Source organism: Mirounga angustirostris, unplaced genomic scaffold (assembly GCF_029215605.1).
Source record: "Mirounga angustirostris isolate CCGP_5_RB_7025 unplaced genomic scaffold, mMirAng1.0.hap1 SCAF_2, whole genome shotgun sequence".
Lineage (NCBI taxonomy): Eukaryota > Metazoa > Chordata > Mammalia > Carnivora > Phocidae > Mirounga > Mirounga angustirostris.
The window spans coordinates 20452001-20467367 of NW_026991710.1; the positions used below are offsets into that span (position 1 = coordinate 20452001).

The window sequence follows — 15367 nt, forward strand, 5'->3', positions numbered from 1 at the left end:
TACTGATATTTTTTTCTTTTCATATCAATAAACTTCTGTGTATGTGTGGAAACAAAAACTGAAGGGGTTGTATTAGTTAGCTTAGCTTCTTTTATGCTGAGTCAGTTCTGTAAAAGGTCGACATTGGGTATTAAGAGAGAGCTCGTTGGGGCACCTGAGTGGCTCAGTCGGTTAAGCGTCCGCCTCTTGATTTTGGTTCAGGTCATAATCTCAGGGTTGTGAGACTGAACCCCCAGCATTGGGCTCTGTGCTGGGTGTGGAGCCTGCTTGGGATTCTCTCTCCCTCTCCCACTGCCCCCCCTCCAATAAATTAAAAAAAAAGAGAGAGAGCGAGAGAGTGAGCCCATTTATTGAAACATGTTAGTGGCCAGAATCAACTGAGTCTGTTCCCCGTACACACAATATTATGGGGTGTGGAGTTGGTTCAGATTTCTCAGAAGGACCACAATTAAATCAGGAACAAATTCCTATGTGATATAGAGTGACAGCGAGTAGTTAAGTTTTGGCACTTTGACTTTGGTTTATTGTTGCCCTACAAAAGGTCTGTCCAAGGCTTCAGAAAACTACCTCAACTCCAGTGTTACATATGCTATAAATATCCTCTTCGGGGGGTCTAAAATATGAAGTTAACATTTGCTAAGATGGATTTTTATATGCTCTAATTTTAGCATGAAAGATGTGAAACTCTATTTGGCAAACTATCATCCAAATAAAGTTATATCAAAAAAATGAATTTCTTAGGTTCATTTCATGGACTAATTTTATTCAGCTCTTGATTACATTTCCTGTGTATAGAGCATGTTTCACACTTGGTAACTGACTCTCATTTAAAGAGAATGAATGGCCAAATTAAATGAATGTCCTTTTGCAGTTTTCAAGTGCATGCATTTCTGATTGGTTTTGTTTGCCTTATTCAATAGAGAGAATAATTCTTTGAGGCCAATTTCATTTTAAGAGGGTAATGTTCAGTGATTTTTCGTAATTTAAAATATGAAAAATTATGCTCCCTTGTTTGTATCTGATGGAAACTCAAAGCTGAAATCTTGGCTTTTTTCTCTCTCTGACTCTGCCTACTGCTGCCCAGAATGTTTTAGACAAGTGTGCTGTGCTGAATTTTATGTAAATAAAATTTCTTTTTTAATTTTTAAAAAACAGACTATTGTGTCTTTGAGAAGCAATACAAAAAAGTGGAGAGGGGGTAGAAATATATTTTAAAAGGGATTGTATTTTCCTTTGCTCACACTTACAAAGCAATACAAGAAAGAAGAAGATCATCAAATGATAGTTGATCCACGGCATTACTACTACTGAGATACACCTATAGATAACTGATATATCTATATCATCAGTTACTTGGAATTGAGTTAATTAGGAAGACATTTGTTTACTAACGCTAATTGACATTTTCCCACAGGTTTTGGAATGTTCATCAGGTTACAGTCTATAGTTTAAATGTGTTTTCAGTTATCTAAACCTTTTGTTTATTTCTTCAGTGTAAATTTATGTTTTATGAAATCAGCAGATGTACTAACAGTATCTCAAATGATATTAAGGGACATTGTACTTAGAATGAACAGCTGTTCTTCTGTCTCTACAGCACAAGATGAAAGGGGTTTAGATTATAGGAGGAGAAATTTTGGTTGGACATAAACATGATTCCCTAATATGAGGGGCATTAAGACATAAATCTTTATAGCTGATATTTATTAAAATAGCGATGCCTAACATTTTAGTATATGGTATGCAGCTGCTTTGTATTAAGCACTTTACATATATTATCTCACTTATATTTACCAAGTCCTTTGGAGTAGACACTATTATTTCTTCCATTTTGTAGATGAAGAAACTGAGGCTCAATAGGTTAAGTAACTCACTAAGGTTACATAAGTACTAAGTGAAACACCCAGGCTTTTTTTTTTTTTTTTAAGATTTTATTTATTTGAGAGTGTGTGAGTGAACACAGGGAGGGGCAGGAAGGGAGGGAGAGGGACAAGCTGAGCGCAGATCCTTTTGTGGGGGCTCAGTCCTATGACCCCAAGATCATGACCTGAGCCAAAATCAGGAGTTGAATGCCTAACCAGCTGAGCCACCCAGGCGCCCTAAGACCCAGTGTTTGGAACCAGACCATCTGACTGTAGAGCCTGTACTTTTTTTTTTTTTTTTTTAAGATTTATTTATTTATTTATTTGACAGAGAGAGACACAGCGAAAGCAGGAACACAAGCAGGGGCAGTGGGAGAGGGGGAAGCAGGCCTCCCGCGGAGCAGGGAGCCCAGTGGCGGGGCTCGATCCTAGGACCCCGGGATCATGACCTGAGCTGAAGGCAGACGCTTAACGACTGAGCCACCCAGGCGCCCCTAGAGCCTGTACTTTTAATCATAGTGTAATATGAAGAGGATAAAGCAGGGCTGCCTGTTAGATGAAATAGTCACCATGGGTGGTCAGTTATGGACAGTAAGGGAGGAGTAGAAGTAGAAGCAAAGTGCTGCTCTCACGATTTGGTTAAATAAGTTGTGTAAAAAGCATGTGTCCCTGATTTTTTTCACTAGGTTATGAATTCTGTAGAAGGATGGTGTGGTTCATATGTGAATTGTTTATAGCAAAATTTTGGAAGTTCAGAATCCTATTGTGATAACAAACATTATACAAAAAGCTCAGTATTCAGCCAGAACTACCAAGACCCATATATGTAAAAATGGGGAAAACGTAGAGACAGACAATTAAGGTGTAAAGAAAGCTCAGTCTTATAAGAAATCAAATAAAAGTAAATTTAAATCATAATGTGCTATGAGTTTTTAGTAAATTAGCAAAAATTTATAAAATGTTAATGCCCAAAGCTGGTACTCTCATTCATTACTGATTGCATTGTAAAGTAGTATCTTAGAAGAATAAAATGGTTCAATCAGTAAATAAATCTCTCTCTTTCCTGGCACTAATTCAGTAAATATGAAAGGCACGTACTTATTTTTCTTATATATTGAGAAGCATATTTTATTGAGCTAATCTGCAATAGACAAGAAATGCTTTGTATTAAATATTTTTTTTGTTAACCACAGAAGAAAATAATTAACAGCTGTTGAGCAGAAATGTTGATTCAGTGTTTTTCTTAAAATTATTAAGTATGAAATGTATTTTAATTGCCAACCCATCTCAAACTTAAATTGTATAACAATCTATCAGTGATCTCATTGTTTCTGTATTATTTTGTGGTCTGAAGGAACATGTGAACTTTATATATGAGTCTTCTGTAGTTTTGTCACTAGCTTATTAACTTGGGAACATAATTTAAGTTTGATATTCATTCATTGTGACTGACTCCCTGAGATTTTGGAGAAGTATTCTTTATATTCCAGAACACTAAGGAATGATGAAATTGCTTTTATTAAAGGTGTGATTTCATAGTTTTAAAATTTAGTTTGTATTTACTTACTATATAGCCATAACTGGACAAATAACTACAGTAATAAATTATTTTACAGGTATTCACAGTTTTATATGGAAGATAGCTTTTGCCATTATAACATGTTTAACCATCACTTCTTTGATGGAAAGGTAAGAATTACGACCGTTATCCTTCTTATTGTGGAAGAACAAATTCCAGAGTACCCTCTCTTATTTTCTTAGAGTCCCTCAAGATCATATCATGGCTGTTCCACCATTTATTGATTGGCATTTTTTTTTTCTTCATCTACTGAGTGTGTATCGAGCATCTAGAAGTGAATTGTGCTGTTCTTCTTTTGTGATTTTTCACTGCTCTTTGGATACAGACCCACTTTCTTACCAAGGCCCCCAGGGCTCTGCCTGATCTGACCCCTGCCACCCTCCAGTCTGTCTTCTTGTTCCCGCTCTGGGGTTTGTTTGTGTTCTGGATGTATGGCTTTCATCTGGGACTGGCTTTTGTCTTTTCTGCCAAGTGGGCTTTTGCCCATGCTGTTCCCTCTGCCTTCTAGTCTTTGTTAACTTTACCTTGTCCTTCAAAGCTCTGTTCCAAGTCACTTTCTCTAGCCTCCCCTGACCCCCAGACAAGGTCAGGCTCTCCTCTGTAGCTATATGATACTATAATTAAAAAATTCTGTGGATTGGGCGCCTGGGTGGCTCAGTTGGTTAAGCGACTGCCTTCGGCTCAGGTCATGATCCTGGAGTCCTGGGATCGAGTCCCGCATCGGGCTCCCTGCTCAGTGGGGGGTCTGCTCCTCCCTCTGACCCTCTTCCCTCTCGTGCTCTCTGTCTCTCATTCTCTCTCTCTCAAATAAATAAATAAAATATTAAAAAAAAAAAATTCTGTGGATAGTTGTTTGGTATCAGTCTGCCTCCCTGGTAAATGTCATGTACCAGTTAAAGGGATTTATAGTTTTATTAAACTAATTCTTAAAAATTAGACAGGGTCAAGAGTGACCCCTAATCTGTTAACTCTGGGTGATAATGATGTGTCAATGTAGGTTCATTAGTTGCAGCAAATGCACCACTCTGGTGGGGGATGGTGATAATGAGGGAGGCCGTCCATGGGTAGCAGGGCGTAGCTTCTTTCAATAATACGGTGTTATTAATGTCACTATAAATAAACAACATAGCAGAGCTGATATTTCTAGTTTGAGCTCTTTGCCAGTTGTATTACAAAGTAAAAACTATACCCAACCAAGTAATCACACCTGACAGGAAGTTGGCCGCAACTGTTTGAAATGATCAAGACTACCTGAAGCACATATCCATATATGCACGTATATCAATTTTTTCAAAAATTGTAAACCATGTATAAGTATATATTGTGTTTTAAGGTGTTAATTAATGATAGAACAAAAACCAAGCAAAACTAAAAAACTACGTATTTAGGAAATGAAAACAAATTTTAAATTGTTGGTTGGGATTGGAAAATGAGTCTCCTGGTTCAGTCTAGCCAATGATGCACTCCTTCCATGAGACTCAGTCAGCATTGAAATACATATTTTTTAGCTGTGATAGCCATGTAAACCAAGTATTGAAATAAATAGCAGTTTAGAATTAGACATAGTTAGTTTTCCGAAGGGCTTATGTGGTCGATAATTTCTAGGATTTAAGAACTGATTAGATGAATGTGAAGGAGAGAGGAATTGCAAACTCACTTGACAACAGACGATGGTGGACTTCTCAGCTAGGCCAGTGGTGATGAGGAAATGAGAGAGGTGGGTTCAGTAGGCATTTCACAGATGGAAACTGGAAGACTTGGTGGTAAGTGTACTGGGGGAGAAGTCAAAGATGACTTAGTGGTCCAGCCTGGCTTTGTATTTCATTCTTCAAAACAGGGTAGGAAAGGTTGGAATTGAAAATTGGAAATGTTGGGTTTGTGGGGCAGGTGGAATATTGATGTAGAGGTATTCGGTATGGCTTCTTGAAACTCTGGGGCCTCAAGCTCCAGGGTGTGGTCAGGGGACAGGTGCAGTCAGGGCCGGCGTCAGAGTAGGTAAAATAACTACGTCTGTATTACTGCTGGATGCTGCAGTCGTGCGTCGGCTTTGTTTATGTGCTTATTTGTTTTTCATACCATGACTTTGCTTTCTGTCTTGAACAGTAATGGTGAGATAAGAGTGAAATGATGTTTGAATACCTAACAGTTGGCTAACCGTTGTTTATATTTTAAGAATGTAGCATGTAATTAGCCTTTTTCTAGAAAATTCTTTTTAACTTTTATTGAAAGCTTATGGAATTACCTTATAAGTTTCTAAGATAATGGTTGGAATAAGCTGCCAAGACTGGGCTCCACTTTATTTTTCCCGGAAGAAAACAATCATCTAGCTCAGGCCTTCCTTTCTCTATATTTTAGGAGCGGCCTCTACATAGCACTGAGACTGTAGGGATTGATCTACAGAAAACTGTTGTCTTGGATGATTTTACTCTCTGCCCTTTTTCTGCCTACTTCCTGAGTCAGGGTTTTCAGTGGAGGCTTACCATCTACTTACCAATCCCTGAGTATTGAAGCATCTACGAGGCGCCTATGAAGGTGTACAGGGTGCTTTGGGGTATATAAGCTTCTGTTGAGGCCCATAAGCACTTCACAGCGCACTGGATTAAAAAGCGGGAGTTCCCTGTGCAGGATTTTCTCATAGAAAATCATATAGTCTTTCAGGTAATAGAAAATGTCATATGCCTTAATGGTCAGGGAGGTTGAAGTATGTACAGGGGATGGTTATTTAAAGTACCAAGCACTTTTGGGGTGCCTGGGGTGGCTCAATAGGTTAAGCGTCCGCCTTTGGCTCAGATCATGGTCCTGGGGTCCTGGGATCGAGCCCCGCCTTGGGCTCCCTGCTCAGTGGGGAGTCTGCTCCTCTCTCTCTCTCTCTCTCCTTCCCCTTCTGCCCCTCCCCCCGCTCGTGTGCACACCCACACACTCTCTCTCTCTCTCCCCCCCAAACAAATCAGTAAATAAATCTTTAAAAAAAATAATAAAGTACCAAGGACTTTTCTAGTGATGATTGAGATGGAGGGAAGAGGTAAGGCACTGTCAACACGGGTAGCATAAGCAAGCGTCTGGTTTCCATAGGTGGTCAACATTAGGACCCTCAGCGGGTCACGACTGGACGTCACCCCATTGATTCTTACCCGGAAACAGATGTACTCTATGGTTTTTTAATTTGGCTAAGAGTGGAGGTTTCATTTCCTTGTTTATTTTCTTTTCCTACCTTTAAGTCTAAGGAACTGGAAGGTTTTTCAGTAACATCATCTGTATTTTAAGTCCTTGTTCATGTAGGCAGGTTAAGGAAGTGCCAGGCAGCACTTGAAAAATGATTAACCTTCCTGACACACCATCCCTCGCTCTAGGACTTCCAGTAGGAAGTTAATAAAGACTCTCCTCGGGAAAGCGGATTAGGATGTTGTCGTTTTTCCTGTCATCAGCTGAGTCTTCTAAATTGATTTAGTAGTAGAGCAATATATATTTTATTATAAAGTACATATGGGTTTATTAAAGTTTAAAATGCCATTAAACTTTAAAGTCTTAGACTATTTTGTATACTGTGCTGATTTGCTTTTATAGGTGAGTGCTTGGAAAGGACTACAGAGCCAGTAGACTGGAGTTAGTATAATAGGTATATCTCTTATTATGTCTTCTCCCGAAGCAGAAAATAATAGACAGTGCGTAATGTTAATTTTACAATGACTAAAAACACTCCACTTGGTCTGTTGGGAAAATGTGTTAATAGCCTGGTTTTATGGCCTGGCTGAGCTTTGTTATTTGTGGACTCTCATTCATTTACTTACCGTGCGTGTCCGAACACGTCTGTCCAGTACCTGCTGCTCAGCAATGTGTGTGCGGTGACTGATAATGTGTGAACTCGTGGTGGTGGACAAATCAGACAGGGAAAAAATAGGTCTTATTTGTCTTTGTGTCTCCAGTGTCTAGCTCAGTCCCCGCTTCTGTTTGTGGGATTGAATTCAGCATTTTAGATAGTCTTCATGGGTAATGAGTTTTTCTCTCTCAGGTTACTAAATTTAGTTTTTTAATTGAACCATTTGAAATGTGTAGTCCTCTGATAGTGATGGTGCTTGAATTTGCAATTTTAAAAACCCACTTATCAAGGAACCCAAAAGATAAAATCTCTTGGGGGCTGAATGGGAGAGGCTTCAGGACGTCACTGAGGGACTCTGGGGTGGCAGGACGGGTGAAGTTTCAGTACAAACAGTGGGAGCGAGCCTAATGCATTCTCTGAATAGGATGGAGTGTCTCCCTGTAGTCCTCATTTAGAAATGAATTTTTATTTGTTCCAGGCTGCCCTTGAAGTATGCAGAACATTTTTAAAGGAAGATAAAGGTGAGGGAGTCATTATGGTGACAGATCCTCCTTTTGGTGGCTTGGTTGAACCTCTGGCTGTTACATTCAAGAAGTTAATTGCTATGTGGAAAGAAGGTCAAAGCCAAGGTGTGTAATTTATTACTTACTGCAGAATAAACATGTATCTGTGTATCTACTTCCTGTCAAATATTAGCAGAGCTCAGTGAATTGGAGCTCTGATAAAATATACATGTCTTGGGTTCTTGTGTTTTTTTGTGTGTGTGTGTTTTTTTTAATAGGCTTATTTGAGAATGTGGCAGACTTCATTATCATGATACACTTTGTATTATCCTAATCACATGTTCTCAAAATGACTTGTAGGTGAGCATAAGGGGACATTATGAAGAATAGCAGTAAACTGTTGTCATTTATTCAATAACTATTTACTGAGTGGCCCCTGTGTACCAGGTACTGTTTAGGTGCTGGAAATAGAGTATTGAACCAGACAGACACATATTCCTGCCCTCATGGATCTTACATTCCATGTTCCTAAAGTCTTGCCCACAGCTCTAAGAGGGTGCCCAGCCTCTGGCTCAGAGCTCTAAACTGTGCCAAGATTTAGGTAGGAAGATCGGATATGCACCAGCCTTACCGTGGTTATCAGTGACAGATAGACACCCACACAGTAGAGGTGGGTTAGTGGCTGGGGGTTATTATTCAGCTTAAAGTGGCTTAGGCCTTCAAAATATTTTATTTAATTAATTGTTTAATTAGTTGGTACAATCATTTTTTAGTTTCCAGCTTGCAAGTTGACGAACTGTTAAGAGTGTCAGGAATTTGTGATCGAGCTTCTCCTTTAATTGTGCTACATAAATAGTGTGCTTTGGAGACAGTATGCAAAAGAAATCCGAAACATGACTCAGTGTTAAGTATTCCACTTATTTTCAGTTCTTAAGTCCACTGATCAGAATGGATACAGTCAGTGTTACTGAGGAAGCAATGAAGAACAAATTACTTAAATCTTATGGCTTCGGTTGCCCTGTCTATAAAATGGGGTTGTTTATTAATTAGTGATATCTTTGCCTTTACCTAGAATATAGTGATTATGTGTGTAAGGGTTACTTTTATATACCCTTTATACCTGCGTTTAGGTGTAAAAGAATGTTTCCATTGACTTTTGGGAAAGGTCAAGTTGTAAATGGCATTCTGGTAAACGTTCTCTTCTTTTGTATGATTTAAGTGTATTGAACAATTGCAATTTCTCCCAATATTAGAAGTATTTCAGTTACAGCTCTTTTATTTTTTTAAAATACCAATTTCTTATTTTCTTTTCCTTTTTTGTGGTCCATTAGATAGCAGTCACAAAGAACTACCCATATTCTGGATTTTCCCTTATTTTTTTGAATCCCGAATTCATCAGTTTTTTCCAAGCTTCTGCATGCTGGATTACCAGGTATAGTAAATATTTTCTTTTCTGGCACAGTTGATGAATGGATATTCCACTTAAATAAATACTCTGATCAGACTGTCCATCGATTTTAGGAAATGAAACTATGATAAGCTGTATTAAACACTAAAATTGTACCATGCATTGCTTAGTCCAGAGGTTCCTAAATGTAATTCTTAGGGGTGTTTATTAAAAAATATAGATTCTTAGGTACCAAAATACACCTACTAAATCAAAATTAGAGGGTAGAGCTCCAAGAAAGCACATTTTACCAAGCTTCCCAGGTGACCCTGCAGCGCGGCTAGGTTTTAGACCCACTGACCTAACTGACCCCAGAGTCATTGTTATGAACAGTTTTGTCTGTTCAGAGATTGTAGAGAAGTGAGTTGCTTTTTCTGGTCAGTGGAATGTCAAGTACACTTTACTGTACCACTCAGAGGATGCTGGCAGCTCTGAAGGGAGGTGTGTCCAGGTTGGCAGGTGGCAGAGGAGCAGAGAGGCTGAGGCCTGCGTGTGGGGGCGAGTGTGCTGATGCCAGGGTGGAGCTGACCGGCCCTCCCTCCCGCCTCTGCCCTCAACTCCTGCTGCTTTAGTGTCCACTTCCTTCTCTGTTCATTTCCTTGGGTTCTGAAGTTAACCCCTGTCACCAGCACCGTGGGGTCGCCAAGTGGCCATTGCTTCCTCTTTTGTAATGACATTTTTCTGTTTGAGCTTTCTGAGCAATGGACTACCTTGATGAAGGCTTTTCAGCCCCGGAACTGAAAATGAACATGTCCTCACTACCTGTTCCAAGCTAGCACTTGGATCTCATCTTTCTAATCTTGAAGGCATTTACTGTTAGGAAAATTATCTAGAAATTCTGAAAGAAACAATGTTATCAAAAAAATGAGAGGACAGACCCCTACCTGCCATTCACCCCAAGTAGCAAATATCATAATTTGACACGTTTTACAGGTTTGTAATCATAGCAGATGAATCCGAATTTTGCTTTCTTCACTGTGTCTCATGTACGTAAGTGTACATTTTTATTTTATTTTTTTTAAATATTATTCTATTTTTTTCTTCTTTTTCCCAGATATAACTTTTTTTTTTTAATGTTTTTTATTTATTTATTCATGAGAGTCAGAGAGAGAGAGAGAGGCAGAGGCAGAGGGAGAAGCAGGCTCCCCGCCTAGCAGGGAGCCCGATGCGGGACTCGATCCCAGGACCCTGGGATCATGACCTGAGCCGAAGGCAGACGCTTAACCATCTGAGCCACCCAGGCATGTAGCTCCATAGTCTTTATGCTTTTAATCACTTTATTTTTTTTTTTAAGATTTTATTTATTCATTTGACAGAGAGAGGGCAAAAGCAGGGGGAGGGGCAGGCAGAGGGATAGGGAGAAGCAGGCTTCCCACTGAGCAGGGGGCCCAGTGGGAAGTTCGATCTCAGGACCCCGAGATCATGACCTGAGCCGAAGGCAGATGCTTAACCGACTGAGCCTCCCAGGCACCTGCTTTTAATCACTTCACATTATTTCATTAGCAGGTTATATTATCAGTTATTAGCATTGTTTTTCTTAGACACACAGGTTGCTTCTGCCTTTAAGGTACTATAAGTAACACTGCCATAAACATCTCTTATTCACATAAGTTTTCCAGATTTTACATAACTTCCTTAAAATGAATTTCCAAAACTGAAATAGAATTCCAAAAATTATGTTATCAAATTTAATGGACATTTTATGGCTACTGAACCACATAACAGTTCCTTTCCAAAGTTTATAGCACAAGCCATTTTAACCTTAACTTCTTGAGCTCTGCATTAGGTAAAGTCCACATCATAATTCTTCCCAAATCTGGTTTACTTTCCTTTTTAGAGCACATAGTTTTCTGTTTCTTGTCCGAGGGGTACTTCTAGTATTGACATTTGCAGTGCAGAGATAGCAGACATATCCTAAAGACGTTAACTAAATAAACTATTTTCAGTTGGCAGGAGCGCCTGCTGCCTTCGACAGTGAATAATCATCTAGAACAATGTCTGGCACAGAGTAGGTGCTTTACACATGTTGAGTGAAAAATAGCATGAACTCCAGAGTTGGAAAGGAACTGGGTTTTAATCCTGGTTCTGCCACTTACTAGTTAGGCCTACACATTTTATCTAACTCCCTGCAGCTCATGTGACCTGTTAAATGAGCAGAGTAATAATATACCTGCCTCATAAGGTTTTAGGAGTTATATGAGACAATACACGAAAAGGCTTAGCCTTGTCCCGAACACACAGCAAATGTAGACCAAAGGTTATTGCTCTCAGCACTGTTGAGATCATTCAGATAGTCCCCGGGTACGGGTAAAACTCTTTTTTGGGGCTTTCTTTTTTTTTGTACAGTATATGAAACATAGGGTCCCTCAGAAAACTGTTCCATGCACATTTAGAAATGCATTTTCACTGCGGGCAAGAGTTTGAAATGGCAAGGAGGCCAAAGAAGGCAGATCCAGAGTAGAGTGGACGAGAGAGGTTCAAGTGGAGAAACCAGCCATGGCTTGTTTCGACAGTCTGTGTTACTAGAAAGGAACTTGTGGAAATACTGCAGTCTCAGTTTTGAGAAATAGTTCCAAGGTCCAAGCTTATTAAAAATAATTATACAATTCAGTGTATTGGTGAAGAAAGTTTCTAACTAGGCCTTATCAGACAGGGTATCAGACAAGGTGAAAAGCAGTCTTTTTAGTAAAGAGAAAGCCAAACTTTGAAAGGAAAAACTAGAATAAAATCTGTGAAACAAAACAAATCTTCGTTTTTCCTGATTCCTACTAAAGATAAGAACACTACTTGCCCATTGCATGCTCAGTTGGAGAAACTGATTTTACCATATCTTCTATTGTGTTCATAAGTCTTATTTGTTGTACCTCACCTTGATGATCGGTCTTTCGTGCTTTTCTTAATTTCTTTCTTTCCTGAAAGTTTCTCTGGATTTATTATTATTATTATTCTTTCTGAAACTTTTTCTTTTTTCCTTTTCTTGTTATTTTAACCTTATTTTGTAGTAATTTCTTTTCTTGTATATTAGCTGCCTTCATCAAATGAAAAATTTGAAAGTCTCTTGTCCTCCTTCACAGGTCTTTTGCTATACACCTCGATTAGACCTTCTTTCTCACATTGCCTAAGGTGATTATGAGCCCCCAAACCACAATGCAGTAAAAAAACAAAAAACCCCAAATCACTAAATCTTTTTTTTTTGAGATACTTTTCAGGTAATAGGGAGGCAGAAATGCCGCAGATCTCCATAAAATATAAATTATGTAGACTGTTCAGTGATAAAGCACTTGATGAGTACAGAATAAAACAGTCATCAAAGACCTAGAAAAGCAAGAGTTTTATTAAGGGCAGATTAGAAAGGAAGGATGTGATAAGGAAAAGAAATTTTGACCCAGAATCAAAAGTGTGAGTCCTAGCACACTGCCTTTTAGAGGCTCTTTAATCTTAAGAGGGAGAAGTCAGTTTATCTTTCTTGGCCTCTGTTTCCTTACGTATAAAATAAAATGATTGGATCAGGAAAGAGATGGCAGATAAGTTTCACTTTTAGTGCTTTAGTGCTAAGCCTGAAAATTGGTAGTGACTTTCTGGAGAATTTGTGGAGAATACCAGGCTCAGTGGCGGAGGGGGTAGTGTATGATTGATTAGTGATGTCTGCCATGGGCCGGGTTTGGGCGTGGTGGAATTCAGGTCCTGTATTTACCATATCTGAACTAGATCTCACTTTCCTTCCACCAGGAACATGCTATGATGTCTTGTTCCTACTTCATCTGGGGCATTTGTCTGGATTGTTAAAAGTAAAGCTTTTTTTTTTTTTAAAGCTGTCCCTTAAAAAATCATCCTGTGTAGAAGACTTTTTTTGAGGTTAGTTTCATGTTCAGGAGTGAAGATATTTTGACAGGAATTTCTGACAAGTGATTGCAAGTTACAAGATGACAGCTGAAATTCTTAAAACTTGATGTGTAATAAACACAAACATTTAATGGGTTTGGAGTGACAAGGGTCATAATATATATATAATATACATACATATAGATATAATTTTAAATAAGAGGTAAGAGGGATATGGGCAATATGACTAAAAGACCTTTTTGCACTTGTGGAAGTTGGCTGATGGCAATCTTTTGATGCATTGAAATTAAATAGAACACAATCCCGAGGGAGTTAGGAAAATACAAATACTCTGTCTTACTTCATCTTTGTTTCCCGACCAGATGCCTAGAACATAGTAGGTGCAAAATAAATGTCTGTTGACTTGAACATCTTGGTTTCCATATAACTGGTTTCAGTCTCATGTCACAGAAGAAATTTGCGTATAGATAAAATTAAAAGTTAAGAATTGCAGAGATTCTTTGCTTTCCCTCATTTCTATACAGTACTTCATCACATTAATCAGTTCCCTGGGAGAAATTTTCTATTTGAAAATTCCTCTCATCATTGTGAGTGAAATGTCAGAGATAATGATGGGAAAATGGTGTATCAGCTCTACCACTGGTGATACGCAATTTGCAAAATTGTGTTTGCTTTACAGCGCTTCCATAGGACGTTTATTTGTGTGGATGAAGCTATGAAATATGGATGTATGTTAGAGGTACATTAATTTATCCTAGCAGCATGCGTTTTACATACCATATGTTTATAGTTAATTAGCACAACAAACCCGCATTTAAAAATAATAATAATCTCAATTAGGTTATGCAAAATCAAGCAATCAACCACCTTCCTGACACATACGTTCTCCGACTCCTTGGGTAACCATAAAGAGATTGTTCTTTCTTTCCTTCTCTTCCATCTGCTATCTATTGTGTTGCATGGAATATTCCATTTACTAGAAATCTTTCTAAGGCCCTCTTTTCCAACATTTGAAGATCTTTGAAAGGTTTTCTTGGGAAGAATTTTTTTTTTCTTATGACACAAATGTTCAAAATATCTTTGTTGAATTTAATAAAGTGTCATATATTTATAAAATACATAGAGGAGTGCATTAGGGAAAAATTACGAATTTAAATCATTTTGAAAAAACTACTTAATGGTACTATTTTAAGGTGATTTTGAAGTAAAATCTGCTTTTGTATCTTAGCCTCTAACAGGTGACATATATTCAGAGAATTTTAAAGTTGGAAAGAACCATGAGGGGTGTACCATAGGCTAACTTCCCACTGTAATAATCCTCTCTGCTAAATTCATGACAAGCCGTCACCCGGCCTCACTTGAATGCTTTCAGCGAGCAAAGTCCTGCAGCCTTACAAGGCAACTCAATTTATTTAATAGCTCTAATCGTTAGAAAATTTTCTCATATTGAGATAAAATATGCTCCCTATTAACTTCTAACCATTGGTCCTACTTCTGTTCTCCAAAGCAATAAAGGCTAAGTCTCATTTTGATTCCACCGACACCACTTCAGTTATAAAATAGCTATCAGATCCTCCTAGTTTGCGCTTTTCTGAATAAACACCCCCAAAATGTTAAATGACAAATCCTCTTCCCATTACTTTCGGTAGAAACGAACTGGTTTTATCAGGGTCTCCCTTCAAATGCAGTGACTGAATGCAGGGCTTCACATATGATCTGACCTCATCCTTGGCTTGTTATGGTATTACACTTCCGTACAGGGCGGCCGTGAGCCCGTGACAGCTTTAGTACAGTTAGCCAGACTGTGGACTCACCATGCTGACAGTTAACCAGACCCCCAGGTTTGGTTTGGTTTGGTTTACCCACACTGTCCCTTGTCTAGCTGGGTCTCCTTGTATGGCACTTACTTTTCCCCCCACTGCTAAAGCTTATTGATCAGTCTTGCTGAACTCGTTCACCTGTTAAAGTGGTAGCCGTGGGCAGGGTCGTTCGGAGAGCTTAGGAATTTCTCATTAAAGCCCTCTCTTTCCATTGTCAGTAAGTCCTTACATTTTTGTGGTTTGCTTATTAGAGCTAGCTTGCAAGCCAGTTCTTTTGAAAAATTCTTAAGTGTATTCTTATTTAGAATCTAAATAGTTCATTATAATGTATTTGAAAGTTGGGTTCTGCCTTTACTGACTTAATAAAAAACTCACCATATTCTTGTGAATAATCTAGAACAATGGTTCTCAAACTTTAGTGTGCCAGGAGGGCTTGTTAAGAATACAGATTGTGGGGCCTGACCCCCGAGAACTTCTGTTTTATGAGGTCCTTTGG

General features: G+C 38.7%; 1 protein-coding gene across 3 annotated transcripts in view; it reads left to right on the forward strand.

The window, feature by feature from the left end:
• The window catches only part of ZCCHC4 (zinc finger CCHC-type containing 4), a 51535-nt gene that overhangs the window by 21558 nt on the left and 14610 nt on the right, over window positions 1-15367 (forward strand). For 2 of the 3 annotated variants that reach the window (XR_010409325.1, XM_054508980.2), the window contains exons 6-9: window positions 3479-3551; window positions 7737-7887; window positions 9093-9193; window positions 13731-13790. Coding sequence is in view for 2 of the 3 variants with exons in the window: in XM_054508980.2 (XP_054364955.1) it covers window positions 3479-3551; window positions 7737-7887; window positions 9093-9193; window positions 13731-13790 (385 nt within the window). In the remaining variant the exon portion in view is untranslated. The remainder of the gene's footprint in view (window positions 1-3478; window positions 3552-7736; window positions 7888-9092; window positions 9194-13730; window positions 13791-15367) is intronic. The other variant, XM_045881375.3, reaches the window with a different exon arrangement.